Source organism: Aythya marila, assembly GCF_965140915.1.
Source record: "Aythya marila genome assembly, chromosome: 5".
Taxonomy (NCBI): Eukaryota; Metazoa; Chordata; class Aves; order Anseriformes; family Anatidae; genus Aythya; species Aythya marila.
Genome location: NC_139046.1, coordinates 9910123 through 9927438, shown reverse-complemented (window position 1 = coordinate 9927438; position 17316 = coordinate 9910123). Strand labels below are relative to the sequence as shown.

Below are 17316 nucleotides of genomic sequence, written 5' to 3'. Positions count from 1 at the left end.
GACATTCGATAGCAATTTAAGCGTTGCCAGATGAGGCCAATGCAGGCGGGAGCTGCAGGTGCTTCCTTGGGTGCCAGGCCTCAGTCACAGCAGCGAGCCCAGGCCGCAGCTGGGTGGTGTGGCACTGAGCTGGGGTATTTTGGGGTCTCTGTGTGTCACTGCCGTGTGTTGGTGACTACAAGAGCGTGCTCAGAGGGATCTCTTGTGGAAGCCTTTCTGTGGAGTGCAGGGCTGATTGTTTTTCTTGGGAGCTAGAGGGCATGGTCTTTGGTTTGCCTGAGGCTCAACAGTGCTTGCAGGGCTGTGTTGTGATATTTTTCCAGTCTAACCAATAGCACTTTCTGCTGGAGGGCTGCTGGGTTAGAAAAAAGTTTCTTAATTATTAATAACTACTTTTTTTTTTTTTTTTTTTCTTGACTAATATGTGTTAATTTAGTGTTGCTATCTTCTGGGAGGCATGGAGGGAAAGAATTTTCTTAGGAGGATAGGCAAATGGTGCAACTTCAAAGGCATTTTTACCAGGATCTAAACCTCAATAAAGAGAAAAGAGGCAAAAATGAAACACTGTTTTTCACTTGAGCTTGTGAACTCCTTCACTAATGTGAATGCAATGTATTGTTCAGTCTGCAGCAGGAGTTGCTTTTCTTTGCCTGAGAGGTATCTCCCCCTGCCCCCCTCCCCCCCCCCCCCCCCAAGTAAACAATAATTTAAATTATCAAATTATCGTAGGAAAACTAACTTTTATTAGTAGCTTTTGGTAGTGGAGTGATGTGATGCTGGATACACACAGTAGTTTATATCAACACAATACTGCATTTTGCAAGATAGCTCAAAAACTATTGCAGGAACAGTCAAGTAGATGGAAATGAGCTAGATTTGCTGCTGCTGGAGAAATTGGTCAGTGTTTTAGGGTTTTCTGAATTCAGAGCAAAGGGAAATAGCGCAGTTAAAAGAGAATAATGAGCAAAGCCGAAGTACAAGTGCCAAGACTTCTTAAGAGTTTTATTGATGTATGTTGTAATTAAAACCAGAATTAGTTAGTTTTCTAATAGGACATTCATTTCCTAGAGAGCAATTGCAGTTTGGCATAAAGTAAGACATTTTTAAAAGAAATACTGACCTAGGGATACTTCCAGCATATGTAGAAAGGCTGGCTTACTAGCTTTGCATGCCCTCATTATGAACAAGCAAGTTAAATATTTTCACTTAAAATAATTATACAAATAAACCTTTGGCTGTTCTGTGATTTCATTAAAACCTTAATTGTTTAGAGAGCTTGACAAGAGTGTGTGAAGTTTGGTCAGTTTTAGTGCATGGCATTCGTCTTGATAGCAGATTTACAGCAGGGCTGGCTTTAATCTCCTGCCTGATCTTTACAGTAGCAGGCTGGGGATGAGAAGGCGTTTGTGTGTTTCAGGAGATAGGTAACTCTATCTCTGAACTGGAAACACAGACATGGGTTTTAAAATTTCTGGACAGCCTTAAAATGAACTAGCAAGGGGGGGGGGGGGGTGTTGGGGGAAACAAAAATAGGTGTTGCTTTTAAATCAGCTTCTTAGTGTGCACATTGTCACACCTTCACACATGGCTGTAGCCTCAAATCTATTTCTCATCAAAGCAACTGTAGCGTAAGGGAATATTGCTACCATCTGGGTTTCAAAGATCAGAAATAATGGTCCTCGCTAGCAGAGGAGCCAGCTGTGGGCAGTACCATGTAAACTGTTTTTTATGCCACTTGATTACTAATTTTTGAGGGTGAGGACAACAAAACGTTTACCAGGTCATATACCAAGATTTATGAAATACTCCAAAGTCTTGCTTTCCTGGATTTAAGGTGGTGGTATACCTTTGAAATTTGTTATGATATTTGTAGGGTTGGCATCTTGACTACTGCTGAGGTTTTCTCTTTCTGTGTTGTTTTGACTCAGTATGCTTTCTTTTTTTTTTTCCTGCCTTTTTTTAGGACCCACGATTATCAGCTTTAATTTTTGACAAGCTTCAAGTGCCTGACTATTTACAGAAAAACAGGAATGAAGGAGAGAGCAGATGCGAAACTTGTGCCACTCACTTGAACCAGCTGAAGCAGGAAGCCATTCAGATGATGCACACCCTCAGTCAAGCCAGCTACCCAGAAATGCCCGACCTCCCACCCGGTGCCACGGCAGTGACCAGCATGGTACCAAGGGTGGTCACTGTCTCTTCGCAAAGGGACCTGCCACTCATTGCTGGACAGGTGGGCAGACAGCCTGGAAAATCGCCGAATCTCTTCTCTGGGGCAGAGAGGAAGAAGGGACTTGGATGGTCTCAAGGCACGGGCGGTTTTCCAAACTCCAGCGTTCAAGTCACGGTGGCCCCCAGTGGCCTCAGCGGTGCTCTGAGTTCGGTCACCATCCAAGCTCAGCAGTACCTCGAGGGCATGTGGAGTATCTCCAGGGTGAACAGCTTCCTGCCTCAGGCTTGTCTAGTAAGTAGTGATAATGCAGATGCACAACTTTTGTGTGTGGGTAAAGATAAATGTTGAGATGTAACTATACTTATCTTAGAGAGGGGATCAGCTAATAGTATTCTAAGCAATGCTTCAAGAACTTAAGAACTGAAAAAGAGCTTTGAACAATGTTCTGTCAGATGTCACAAGGAATTTGTTTTCTTATCTCAGATGGCAAGATCTTTTCCTCAGATGTTTTTGCACCTATTTTAGTTTTACGTATACAGGTGCTGTTATTTGGCTGTCAAATACCCACTGACCTCTTAGAAAAACATAAAAGGCCAAATTTGTCACATAAGAAACCTGTGAGATTCATGGGAGTTATATCAAAGATGAGGTTGACCCTCAAGTCTAGCACTAAACTTCTAAGGCTGTGTTCAATTCAGCAGATGGTTGATAGACTGCAATGGGGAGGATTAATCTTCAGGTTAGGCGTGTTGTGAAGCAGCTTGCTGTGAGGGAGGGTGTTCAGAAGGTTGCCTCAGTGCCACATCCCTGTAAATGTTATTGTACTTGGATTCTAAGTGTTAAAGATGGGTTTAAACAATTCCTGTATTTGTTGTACACTTTAGGATTTTTGGTGATAAAGCAAAAAGTTTTATGGAGGTGTATGTTACCTTTAAAAGCAAGTTCATTACAGATTTGTGACCGTCTATGGAATGCTGCGAAGAAGAAAAGGATATACAAACTGGCTTTGACTATTTATTCCTAAACGATTTTCCTCTGATAGTCAACAGGAGAGTGTGAATAGAAGTCATTCTTTTCACAGACATTGCTGCAGATCTTGCAAGACCACAGATCTTGGTGCCAGTCAGCTCCAAATTTAACATAATGCCTTATGTACTGTTGTATATAAACACTGCCTAATATTGCTTGGTAGCTTCAGCTGGTTGAGCTCCAAAATCATCAGAGAAAAATGTTTGAGTGCTGTTGTGTAACATCACTTTTACAGAGTGGCTGTTGTTTCCTTCCTGAGAAGCCTTGGAGATGTAATTCCTCCCATACTTCTCTTTCATATGGCAATTTGTGAATGCACACATTTCCCACCATTGAGGGGACCCCACCTAAATCCAGTGAATTTTCATTGATGTTGGATCACTCTCCTTGAGGAAGAGGAAAAAAAAAAAAGTCCCATTCAATTCTTCGTAGTATGTGAGGAACTGCTGCTGTGAGTGCTGTTCTCTGCTCATTCCTCTTCTGCCCTTATTCATATTTTAAATAATTCACTAACTGCCAGCTCCAAATTTCTTCCTGCTTAACCATGCTGACTGATAGATGTGGTTTCCCCTAACCACTCCATTATTCTATGATAAAACTGAGCTACCTCATTTAACCCCTGTGAAGGAAAAAATGTGTATAATGCAACAGAGCTTAGGTGTGATCTAGAAATGTGCAAAAAAGCTCAGTAGCCTGGAAAACAGTGACCTTTAATTGAAGGACAAACACTGTTACACTGTGAGTGTTGGAAGCTGCTTGGATGTGATCCAGTCATCTACAAGAACGTGTTAGATTTAGAAGCAGCTTTTGGAGAGAAGTTTTTTTTTTCCTCCTTATTTAAGACCAATATGTCTACTGAAGACTCAGTTGTTCATCTGTACCTGAATTGTCCTTTCTGTATCTCTCTGAATTCTCCTACTGCCTTTTGTATTATTAAGACCCCTGTGTCTGATGAAGCTGTCTGGGTGGATAAGGCAGAAAGTGCCTCCCCATCACTTCTCCCTGGAGGAATCTCAGGTGTCAGAGGAGATAAAGTTGGTGGGATTTCAGGAATTAGCTGGTCTGTCCCTAGTCTAGGACAGCTTCCACTGCAGGACAGTGGATGCTGTCTAATGCTTGTTTCACCCCATCTTCCAATTTTGTGAACACTGGGATTTCTGAAGTTCTGACGATTGCTGACTCTCAACTTTTTTTTCCCAATTAGATTCTTTTTTAAAAGGTAATCTCTGCAGCTGTATTTAAAACGCATGATTCCAATTGTCAGATAGTATATGTGGAAAAGAGTTCATTCAGTTCCTCTTCATAGCTTTTATTTTCTTTTGTATTCAAGGTTGATTGTCTTGTTTCTCTTCAGTCTTTTCCTCAACAATAAAACATCATTAGCATTCAGCCTTTCCTTGTTACTCATGATTTCTAGACTTCTGATGACTCCTGTAACTCTCTAGATTGCCTCTTTTTTTGGCTCATGTCCATCTTGTATTCCAGTGCTCCAAGCAGGATGTTTTGTTACAGCTGAGGCCTCATTGAAATGAAGATGTGGATGGATAGCTCTGAGTTTTTGGTGAACTCCCCAGTTTCCACAGAATCGAAGAAAATCTGAGTTTTGTCATTGTGGAGCAAATCTTCAAAATATGGAGCTGGAGTAAGACAGGAACTGGCCTGGTTAGAGGAATTCTGGAGGAAGGAAAAGAAATGCAGTGAAAACAGTGCCAATAAATGTATTGTTTATTATGTGTAATGTGACCGTGTTTTGAAGCCCTCAGAACAACTGCATAAAAGAGTAAAAAATAGCCCCTGCCTCGAGGAGTTCACAATCTTAGCTGTGATACAGGTTACTTTGACCACTCTGTAAATACTCCTGTTTCACATGGAGTCTGTAGATACCCCTTTTTTCCCCTCACTGGAGGGTTCTTCATGAAACAATGCTGTACTCCTTGGAAGGGAACTGTTATCCACGTGCTTCACATCTCAGTGGTTTAACTTTGTGCTACACATGAAGCAAGCATGATTCATTTTCTAAGGGCTGGATGACAGATGCAGATGAAAGCTGGGATTTGTCTTGACTATTTTCAGCTGCCAAAAGGACAGGTGTTTATTCTAAGCTAATTACTGAGGCTTCCTTAATAGTAGTGGGAGAGCAACAGGCACCTCTAAGAGGCACTTTATTATTCTTGTCTTGGTTCATTCTGGACATCTGTCTTGGCTCACCTTGTCTGCTGAGGATGCCTGTTGCTTTCTGCTGGTACCAGTAGAGCCCAGCTGGGTAATGTGGAGCAAACCCTGCCTCAGGCAGCTGGCGTGGCATGCTTTGTGTCCAGTGCCTTGCTAGGGTAAAAATGCACCACAGCAAGCGGCTGCAAAAATGTTAGGAGACCTTGTATCTACAGATGTTTCTCCAGGATCCATGCTTTTTTATTTATGGCCAGTTTTAATAGTGGCGATATTGGAATTGTCTGTGGAGAGAAAAAGATGGCTTGATTTCTGCTTATCTCCCTTCCCAAACTCGCATGTATTACCTTGTAATGTCACTTACGGTTGCAAAAACACTTCTGGGCTGAATGTTTGGGGTCAGAAGTGCAGGACGTCGTAAATTTTTAATATATGTTTGGAGTTCAAGTGTGAAAATCCATTATATAGATTATAAATTTTTTGAACAGGAATGCATCTTCAAAGCGTAGCGTGGGTGCTGCTCAAACCGAAATAATAACTGTGGGCTTCAGGAGCCGTGAAGAGGAACAGTAATTAAGGATCTGGAGGAAGGTCCAGGAGGGGAAGACTAGGATTGCAACCAGAGTGCAAGAGGTGAAGATGTAATCAGCTGCTTTACCCAAGTGGCCTGTTATGAAAAATTACATAAAATAATCACCAGTAGCAGTGATAAGTAGTTTGACCAGACAGCGAGCACTGTGGAGGGGAGGGAGCTGACATAACTCCATGTAAGACAGCTGATTTGTAGCGGACGACTGACAACTGTAATTAACAAATAGTTCTATATTGATGTTTTTAATTCTAGACCTGACAACTGAATACAAGGTTACTACTCAAATGAAGAGGCATGTTAGCAGTGCTCATCATTGCCATGCTGTTTAACACAAACACAGAAGTAAGGGGAATTTAGGCTTCCTACACGTGTTGGAATCTGGCTGAGATGTAGAAAATGAAAGCCACTGAATATACATTGTACATCTATTAAAAGTATCTGCATGTATTGCTTATTGTAGGAAAAAGAGGTCCAACTGCATGCTTTGAATTGACTGTGTTATTAGTACGCAGTATTATATTGAACACAAGTGGTAACGTAGCCGTGCCATGTGCTGTAAAGACATCACAGTGAAATAGGGCTTGTTTTGCAAATTGCTTTTTCTTTCATATTATGCAAAATGAAATCCTTGACACACTGTATTTCTAGTTTGAATATACACAAATGGTGCTAGTTGTAAGGCAAAATATTGTGTCTCCTTAAATCTTTACTGGCTTCAAAGTTGCTTTAAAAATATATTAAAAAAATACTGCATTGAAAAATAGGAAAAGCTGCAGTACTGGAAAAGTGAAAGTTACTTCGGTAAAAATTTAAAATATATGTATATAAAACTGTAAACTTATCAGTAGTCAAATACATGTCCCTGAGAGTATTTGTAAATTTAAAGTTAGGTATAAGTTTGAGTGATTTTCTTCAGCTAGGGGTGGGGAGGGTTAGGGGGTGAAGAGGGAGAAAGAGGACTTAGCCATCCATTTGCACGTGCTGCGGGTATGCTCTAAAACTAAGGGAGTTGCGTTCTTTTGTTTTATGTAAAAAAAAAAAAAAAAAATCTCTGAAAGTTGTTTTAGCCACAATTTAAGCTTTCCTGGAGTTCTTAGGAATCAGTCTTCTGCTTACCCTAATGTAAACCAGATGGATTCATTTGGGGATAGTTCAGCCCTTGTTGACTTTCCTGAAATCCTCTTTGTTTGTTTATAGCAAGGATGACTTACATTTTGCTTAGAAGAAGAAATAAAAAGCTGACTATGGAGAACAGAAGAATGAGAAGATTTACTTTCCAGCATTTACTTTTTTACATTGATAAATGTCATACCAACATTTCTAAATTAATATTTAAAGTCTTTCTTGATAGCTTTCTCAGTGACCTTTTATTAATACTATGCGTGAAATATATTTTGTAATGAAACAATTAAAATATAGTGCTTTGACCATAAATCTTGTCTGTAAGACGTTTGGATGACTTTGAGCTTTGAGACATTTCTCAGACTCCATGGATAACATCTTGGCTCTGCAGAAGTCAGCAGCAAACCCCAGACTGGTAGTGGGGTCAGAGGGACAGAGGTTTTTCTGTTTTCTCTTTAGCTTTAGTGGTGTTGGTGCTACTGCCCTTGCAGAGGAAGTATATAAAGGAAGGAGGGGAGGGGGTGACAAAGAAAAATCTTCAAAGCTAGCATTGGTCACTCTGTAACAAGTCCAAACAGCAGAAGGAAACCTTTTGATCCAATTTTGATTAGTAAATGCTCTCTCATTAACTTAATTTTATAGCCCCTATGCAAAAGACCTTTCCTGAGGCTGTTGTGTCTCAGATGGGCAGAGTTCCCTTCCTTAGCACTTCCTTACCTTAGTGAATGCAGAGGGAGAGGTGTGATGTGGGAAGACAACACTGCTACCAGCACCTTACATTGAGTTGCAAGAGAGACCTTGTCTTAGCCACCAGGTAGCAGATCAGCCTGGAAAACAAAGATTCAGCCTTGTACATGCACATAAAATGTAGCCCACTGTTGTGTGTAACAGCTACGGGCTCTTTTTTCTAGATTGCTCCCAGTGTGGGAAGTGGAAGATGAAAATGAGTTTGAAATGACTTTTTAAAGTATAGCTCAGGTATCAGAATGACTCAGGAAAATGGTAAGAATTGACAGAGGGGGTATTGGCTACAAGATGTAAAGGAGCATTTCTGTAGGTGAGGGTGTGAATCTTTATAGTGTGTATTTGAACCTGCCATAGTGTTGGTTTTACAGTTGTGGGACAGGGTAACTATCCTCAGGACTCAGACCCTCTTGAGGCTCAAATTACCACCTGAAAACAGTTCTTTTGATCCTTCACCCCTCTAGGCTAAGCGGTTATTATTACAGCTCTCACAGGGAAGCAAGTCCAGACTAGCTTTTGTTGACAACTGAAGTCAACAAGCAATAATAAAGAATGTTGGCCCAGACTTCACCTATACTCATCAGGGGCAGATTTAAGACAAGCAGATTTCAGAGGTTATTTGCAAATGATAATCCACAGAATTTACCTTTGTTGGGTCTCAGGTTATCTCAAGGCCTATTGCTGACATTAATTGCCTTCAGACTCCCAGAGGTTCTCTGTAACTTCTGAGGAGCTCCCGGAGAGCATCAGGGGTTTGCACACTGCCTTTTTCAAAGTAGCAGGGAATTTAGGTCCACAGTCTCTCTCATCTGGGAAATGTATCATAAACTACACTTAAAGAGAAAATAAAAACTTTTTTTTACCCCAGGTTTTAAAATTATCAACTCTTCCACTTGAAACTGTTTCTTTAGGAAGGCCTCTTCTGTTCATCCAGGTCATTTCAGTTTCTTTTGCTTCCCACCAGTATGCTTAAACTACGCATATTAACTGAATGTTAATCTATGCATCCCACTCCCCTCAACATTAGAAATCACCTTACAAGAAAGTTTCTTACATTTTGGCTGGAGCTCAGAAATGTCCTCCAATAGAGTAAGGCTGTATATCTAATCTGGAAGCGCTACCATTGCTCTGCATTGGCTATGTTGGTTGTTAAGTGTGGGCTTCAGTTGGATGATGCCATGCAGTTTCAGAGGTGAAAGCAGCTGAGGAAACAGATAAATTGAGGCTGAGCTCAGACCTGAGTCACATGAAGACCAGTGGAGGAAAAGGCTTTTGCAGAGGTCTCTGTGCCATGTAGAAGGAACTGATCTGCATGGCTGGATACAGGTGTGGATTGCCCAGTCATCCTGCTTGTGCAAAATAGGATTAAACATCGCACATTTTTTTGGAAAGCACTTTGAATTTAACATTTTCTCCATAAGCTGAGCACTGGTGTGATGGTATATTGAGGTTGAGGGACTCCAGGTAGTCATGCTGTGCACAGTGAGCATCTTTTGTTTTGCAGTATGAGCAGCTGAACACGTGGCAAATACTGATGCTGTTACTTGCAACTGGAATCACTGAATACCCTGAGTGGCAGCTTTTGAAAGGAAGTTTAAGAAGCATCAATATAAAATGTATCTACATTTCTATCTGGGCACTTGGGAGAGAATTTATGATGTATAGATAGAGTTCATAGATGTTTTGAGCATTTCATATGTGTGCGTTTAATGGAATGGATTGCCACTTTACTGAACATAGTATCAAATCGGCTCTGTTAATTGAAAAAGATTTTTCACATTATTGCTAATGATGTGACACAGTTTTGTTAGAGATGGTGCATAAAACAGTTCTACTTGAAATGACATTAATGTATGCATTTAAATTCCTTCTTTTCCATTTATGTGCATTATTGATTTTATTTCATTGCTGGGGAGATAATGGATTTATAATTAGAGTACAGTCACTGTAATCAATGATGAGATTATTAGACTTATAAATAGAACTTTAAAGCTGCGATGAGGTAATTTCCCAGTGTAACGAAGGATCAATAATTAGTGGTTTGCTTTGAATCTTAAAGTAGTACTTGTAAGATTTGAGCATGAAATACTTTTAGGGAAGTGAGTCCATATAAATCATTATACAAATTGATGTTGCAGTTTCGTCTTTTTCTGAAGATGGCCTATTTTTATTATTATTGCTTTAGTTTGATGCTTGAATGCTTATGAGTTAATTCCTTTGGGTTTGCACAGCTTCCACTGTCTCTAAATTGGACAAGCTTGTTCTTTTCTGATAACTAATTTGAAGGAAGTGTTTGAAAGGTGCCATAGGTAGGAGCCCATTGCAGCATTTTTGGTGCTGTTGGGCAAAGATCATGGATCTGCTATTCAGAGGTTCTCCCCCTTCTGCTTCTCAAAAGTCAGGGTGGTAAAGTTGGTCAAGGCAGTCAGCTGTTGTAAGGAGAAGATAGTGAGAGGATGAAGATGGGGAGAGGGGGCCTTTATGATGCCTGCCTTGGGAAGAGTCTGAGTTTAGCAGATCTCTGCAGAGTAGCTGTGCAGATATTGTCTTCCTTCTGATCAACCTCTCCTGATGACTCTGAAGTACTTGTGGGGCCCTATGGGAGTAGCACAGCCTCCCCCTACTTGTTAAGCTACGAAAGACTCTAGTGAAAAGATGGATGGGAATGATAAGAACATAAGAAATATCCTACTGGGTGTGAGCTGTAGCACATCTTGCCCAGGGCTGTCTCCAGCAGTGGAACTACAAAAGGTGTTTAGGGAGAGCTGTGGAGCCCGGCTGCTTTCTGTATTCTGCTCGTACTCTCAGCCTGCACAGCTGGGGAGGTCTCAGGGACACAGCTCTGTCTGTTACCTCTGTCACTGTTTATAGGCCCATTGTCCAGGATATTTCATCCAATTCCTCTCTGACCCTGCTGACATTCTGTGCCTCCTCGACCACCTGTGTCAGCAGGTTCCATGAGTTCACTACCCTAGTACAAAGAAGTACTCATTTTCTTTCATCGCTTTTAAACTTACACCCAATTAGTTTCATTGACTGTCACCTGTGCCTTATAATACAGGTTTGGGTGAACAGCAATTCTTCATTCAGCTTATCCACCACCTCAGTGACTTGTTAGACCTCAGACAGAGATGCCTCTCAGCCTTCCCCTCTCTAAGCAATAGTCCAACTCTTTCATCTCTCCTCCTAAGGCAGCTGCTCCATCCTCTCAACCATTTGACAGACTTGTTTGCCTGGTGTTTCCACAACTCCACTGCCTTTGTATTCACATGCAGGACTCCAACTGCACCAGCTACTCAAAATGTGGACCCCCTCCTTCTTTGTTCTTAGTACCCTGCACTGTGATGTCCAAAATCTGGTGTTTTCTTAGTTGCTGCTACATCTTGAGCTGTCAGTAACTCTTTTTTTTTCCAGAAAAAGTGTTGTTTTTTTTTTTTTTTTTTTTCAGGTTACAGAAAACTGCCAATAACTCTTAGATCTTCCATGAGTTGTAACTGCCAGATCTGAGTTCAGCACTTGCAGAAGATCCTGAGTTGGAAGGGCTGTGATGAGGTCACTTCTGAGCCCTCACTGGGCTGAACAAACTGGGCTGATCTCAGCTGCTCCTCATTCATCCAGACCCTTCACCATCTTCGTTGCCCTCTTCACATAGCTAGGGCTTGTATCTCTTCAAGTGAGATACTAGGCAATGGGTGCCTTGTACTTAGTAGCTGTCAGGTAAATTGTTCTTGAGGGGTGCTTTCTATAAAGCAGTTATATGTGACATAACCACTTCAAGTGTGATTGAAAAAGAAATTAGGTATGACAGTCTTCTGGCCGCATTTGCCTTTTATTTGCTGACATTATATGTCAATCATTGTAATAACATAATAAATATAATCAAATTTTAATAATAAGGACCTGTAATTCTTGGGAATGTGATTATTTCATTCTGCAGAATAGAGAAAGCAAGGCATGGTGAAACTTCGAGTTGCCTAAAGTCATCGAGAAATTGTATTTTACTGCAGCATAAGAAAGGCGACACAAGTTCTCCTGCTTCAAAGGTCTGTACATGTCCTGTACTTTGTTGTTAGAGATGCTTCTGGCCTGTGGAAGTCAGTCCTAATGGAAAAGCATTTGTCTTCTAGTAGGAAAACAAATCCTAAGCTAATGGAAATTTGCACTATTGTGAGCTTGTTAATGAATTCCTTTGCTTGCTCATATCAGCCTCTGACAAAAAGCAGGGATTCAACTGTATTTCTCCATTTGAATAAACAGTTCATTTTTAATTTTGACCACAATGGTAAATTAAAATACCCTGAGCAGTACACAGCTATATATTTTGGCTTTGGAGGCTGTAGCTATTGTAACACATGTCAGCAGAGACGGCTTTGAGCAACATTTTCTGATGCTTGCCTTGAGGCATTAGAAGAAACAGTTCCTCTAGTCTGGTTGCTTTAAACTGACTGCACATGTAAAGTCCTGATTTTGAGTGTGTTTATATGCAGCAGCGTCTATGCCCTTCCTGGTACCTCTTTTTCATGTCCCCCAACTTTCTAAGTGGTGGGTTTACATGTGCAGATAGAGGTGATATTTGTGTGATTGGTGGTTAGAGAGCAATGAAGGAGGATAGAGAGCACCTCTTGCTGCACTGTTGTTCCAGATGGTTGAAATGTGAGGCCACTTGTGTGGGTGCTGAAGCTCTGTCCATAAGGCTGAGTCAGAATAAGAGGGGATGGTGTCATTGCAGAGGCTGAAGGGAAGCGGGAGGGCTGCAGGTTCATCACTGCCCTCGGCATTGTAGTGCTACTAGAGCCCTGGCAGCGGAGACTTTCCAGCCTGGGAACATGAGAAGACTGAAGGAAGGAATGGGTGCTTTGGAGGCAAAGGAGGCTTGCCCACAACCTTCATAAATATCTCCAGGATCTAACAACACAGTTTAGCTGAGGAATGAGATCAGGAGCCCCTGGTCAGAGGGGAAAAAAGCTACCTCTTCTTCCTTGTACTGCAAAAGACATCAGTGCTGGAAGTACTTTGGGTATTCATCTCCTGCAGCTGAACAGTGATGTCCTTCCATGAAGCACAGACTGCTCATGATTTCAGATAGTAAAAATCTAAAACCTTAAACTGTGTTTGTAATTCAGGTATTAGTCCAAAAAGATAGGGCTCTGAGGTTGCCTTTGGGTCTCCTACATTACTTTCCTGTCTGGTCGTAAACGGGCCTTCCTATTTCTGTTTAATTCTACTTTTCTGTGATTTTCCCCTTCTGCCTCATCTTATGAGATCAACAATAAGCCAGGCATTAGTAACTCTCATAGAAAACCTGGGCTGGGGGAAGGGATGTTATGCTCTGCATTTTATGATCATCGTGTGTTCAGTGCGACTCCAAGTCTGAAAGTACAGGTTTAGGCATTCTTGTTACCACATCGCAGCTGCAGGTTATAAAATGACTTCAGTAGTGTATTGTAGTTATAAAATGCCCTAGTTATTTTATAATGAGCCCCAGCAGAAACATTGTCAAAGGATAGTAAAAAGTTTATCCGGAACACGTTTCACTTCAACCTGATGTATACTGCACGGTTAACTTTATGTGATGCTGGTCAACCTGGGAGGGAGACATTTCACGTAGACGATGTATGCAGGACTTATCCGCGCTTGAGGGGAAGGAGGGTTTATAGCATGAGCATTGCCCAGGTAGAGATTTACGTCACATTTGTTCCAGCTAGTAGGCCATAAAGATTTTAGCATAAATCATGTAGGGGGGGAATTATTATTATACCGCATACAAACAATAACCTTAGTATATTGTAAAATTGTTAAATCAAACAGTTTTTACAGTTTAATTGGCTGTGACGTTCTTGTCTAAAAGTGGAAAATAGCAAGTTAAAGCGAATACTTAACTCACGGACAGACCAGCAGAACTTTGAAAAGGGGTAAAAACAGCCTGGGGGTGGGGGGATGCCTCAGCAGAGACTGAGGCTTGATCTTGCTAGAGCTTCAGCAGCAATTCTCTAGTGAAGTTCTGCTGAATGCTTCCATTATAGAACCAATTTTTGGAAATAAAATAAATTGTATTGAGTTCTGACTTTGGTTACACTGATGTCTATCAGACATATGCCTTTGTAATTTTCTCCCTTCCCAATTCTGTGAATTCATCCTTAAGGACAAAGTATTTATATGTATATTTAGACATTGTATCTGATTACTTTCTTTTGCAGATCTATCCAGACTTCTGATTTTCCTTTACAATCACAGTGCTGCCCAGGGAGCGATCTATTTCTCTCTGTGTGGATTTTTATCTTACTGTGTTTGCTTTTTGCCTGTCACCAGGCTCACATTTTGCACGAGTTGCAGGGACAAAGTGACAGCACCTAATTTGGCTTTTGTTGGATCTGTGGACAAAGATCAATGTCCAGAGAATGGAAATACTCAGGAAAGTGAAAATGTTATGGCTCAGGTTTTGGCTTTGCACTTCAAACTTGCTAAGAGCTTGTTAGAGTTGTAATTGCCCTTTCGATGGTAATGACAGCATACTGCGTACCTGGAAATTAAATCTATGGCCAACCACTCTACAGTGTGATTTAGACAAGCCTGACTTGTTTAAACCTGGGCAGATGTTTCCTGCCACCTGGTCACAGCAGGAAACCTGTGTGCTGGGAATCGGGGATGGGGCAGGGGCTGTCCTGCCCTGCCCAGCACATCTCCACAGCCCGAGGATGTCAGGTTGCCTCTGTCTCTTCTTGCCCTCTCCCTGAGCCTTCGGGCGATTTAACCAGGAGCAATCTGTGCTGCGGTTGCTTGCTGCGGACCTGCCAACCTCAGTTGCACGTGTGGAATCTGCCAGCCAAAACGCTGCCCATCCAGCTGCGCTCCCATGCCCTCAGGATGGGCATGCCAAAACCCTCCTGTCACTGACGCAGGCACTGATATGAAGCGCAGAGACATTGGCATGCATGAACCTGCAAAACACCTGGTTGATGTTTTCAACCCTTGCCCTTGCTGTGCTGTCACTGGTACCAGTTCCTCTGTGGCTTCGGAGAGAGTAAAGGGAAGGGGCTGTACAGAGAAGTTTTGGAAATCCTTCCTTTGAGGGTTGGCTGGTTTCCAGAGGGTTAATGGATTTTGTCACACCCAACTTTTTCTTAGAAAATAAAAACCATTAATCTCTGGATGGAGGCCTGTGACGTTTAAAATATTCAGTAACACTTTATAGTGACAGGGTTGTGATTTCTGTGTTTGATCATGAGTGATTTATGAGAATTTAGTAAACAGAAGCGCAGTTCCCTTTCAGCCACATGCTGGAGTCTTCTCCCTGTGCAAACTTGTGCGCTTAAAAAAACCCGGCAGAGCTGCTCCTGTTCCTCTAGAGAAATATTTTCCACAGGCAGTTCCCAGAAGAGCATGGATTGAGATGAGGGAGTGGTGTGAGGTAATTCCCATGCTTAATTTAAAAACAAAGCTCACTTACCTCACTTGTACCCCTTCGGCATCGGTAAGTGACACAAGGAGAAACCATACTGTGACAAACTGGAGTGTGCAGGAGGGTCCCATTATCTGTGTTTAGTGTTTCTGCCTCAGGGCAAATGACTAGGACCTGATAAATTTCCTCATACCTGAACTGGATTTTCTTGAACCAGTAACAGTCCTGGTATGCAACTGCAAGGAGCGATGTGCCCATGGGGCTGTTTCTCCTAATGCTTCTGTGTCCTCCCTGGTTTGCTGTTGTTCTCAGGTAGACTAATTTCTCTTCTTCCCCATGATCCATCTTTGTCTTTCTGTGCTTTATTCACATGGGATGGTGCTGGTCCCCTAGGGCTGAGGTGGGTCAGTCTCAGATGTCCCATTTTGCAGAAGTAATGGAAGGACTTAGGAGCCTAAATTTAAGAGCAAGTCTGTGGGATTGCAGCCTGGAGGTGTCTCAGGACATATCCTCCTGGGCGGCCGTGTATCTGTTTGGTCCCCGTGCCAATGGGGCTGCCAGCCTGATTTCCACAAAACCTGCAAACCATGCACAGAGCTGAAAATGGGCAAGATGGGAATGTGGCCATCAGTGTTTGGCCATGTAGCCATCTCCCATTTGGAAAGCTGAAGTGAGCTCCCAACTTATTTACCCATGCTGAAATGTTGCCTTAGCTAGGGATGTGCCTGTAGGAGGGCTGACCCTGCCCTCCTCATCAGCTGAGAGATGTCGCTGTCTCATAGCGAGCTGAACGTGGTTGTGCTGGAAAGTGCTTCCACTTTGTATGGTGCAAGCAGTCCTTGAATCTTAAACTTGGAAGATCTTGTTTGGCTTTTTTTCTAGCTTCTCACTGAGAGGTAGCATCAGTTTTCCTGCAGTGTTTAAGAATTCTAATTGAGTAATTGAAGACTTAATGAAAAAGGTATGGATTGTTATCCTCTGCAGTAGTCCTATGATGAATTTATCTTGCACATCTTATTTCGCTTTCCTCTCTACAAGAGTCAATGCATTCTCCTTAGCTTCCCCTCGTCCTCCTTCGATATAAATTAAATGCATATAAGTGTGAATAGTACTGCCAAATTTACCTAGAAATTACAGTATGAGTTTTAGAAGTGTCTAATGATTCTGGGAATGGCAATTTACAGACATCCAGTTTAGATACTTTGGCTAGCAAACTGGTGTTTGAAAAGTATAAACCATCTGCTATCTGAAAAATGAGGTTTGATTTGGATATTTGAAGTTAGATGCCTGATATATCTGCAATCATTGGTCTCTTTTAGATATGTAGGCTTTTAAGTTCTCATAGAAGTGGAAAAAGTGCTGAAGAAAGCATGTGTGTTATCAATTTCTCATGTTTTTTGTTAAATGTGAATAGCTTAATAGGAATTGACCTGTCAGAAGACAAGTAGAGTATTTACAAAGAAGCAAAACCTGGTCTGGTCAACAGATTCCAGTCAGTTCTTATAAATCTAGCCCACTTTGCTGCAAAATTCCCTGAAGTTTCATGCTAACTCTACAGATTTTAGTTTTAACTTCAGATTATGCTGTCACTTAGGTTATGTATGAGTATGGTTGGTTAGAAGCATGTTGCTTTTGCATTCCTTTTTCAATATGTTATGTAAATGTGCTTTTCTTTGTTTCAAAATCCCGCTGTCTAATGTAGCCCCATTAAAAGTGAATGGAAAAATACATTTGGGGAATTCAGCTTGACCCTGTAATTTTTAATCTGAGACAGTGCACATGATGGAGGGTTGTGGTTGTCTTCCTGGCAGAACATGTGGGAATATTCAAGCACTAATGCTAGTCTGGCAGTGGCTGCTGGTAGGGTTTCCCTCTCATGCTGGCCACTGGGCATGGCAGGCCCTTGGTGTGCCAATTTGCAAGCCCCACGTACCAGCTCCAGCATTTCTCACCCCTTCTCTTCAGGAACGAGTCTTGCTCCACCTTGCTTCATCGCTTTGCTGTATAACTCTACTTTCAGCACTCAAATTGCTTAATTAGACAAAGCCCAGGGTGAAGCATAGCACTGTGTGCACCAGTATGGACACT

The 17316-nt window shown here is 41.8% G+C and overlaps 1 protein-coding gene across 1 annotated transcript in view; it reads left to right on the top strand.

Annotated features, from left to right (window-relative positions):
* The window catches only part of KIF26A (kinesin family member 26A), a 100267-nt gene that overhangs the window by 31743 nt on the left and 51208 nt on the right, over positions 1-17316 (top strand). The window contains exon 3 of the mRNA XM_082761224.1: positions 1964-2464. Coding sequence (XP_082617350.1) covers positions 1964-2464 — 501 coding nt within the window. The remainder of the gene's footprint in view (positions 1-1963; positions 2465-17316) is intronic.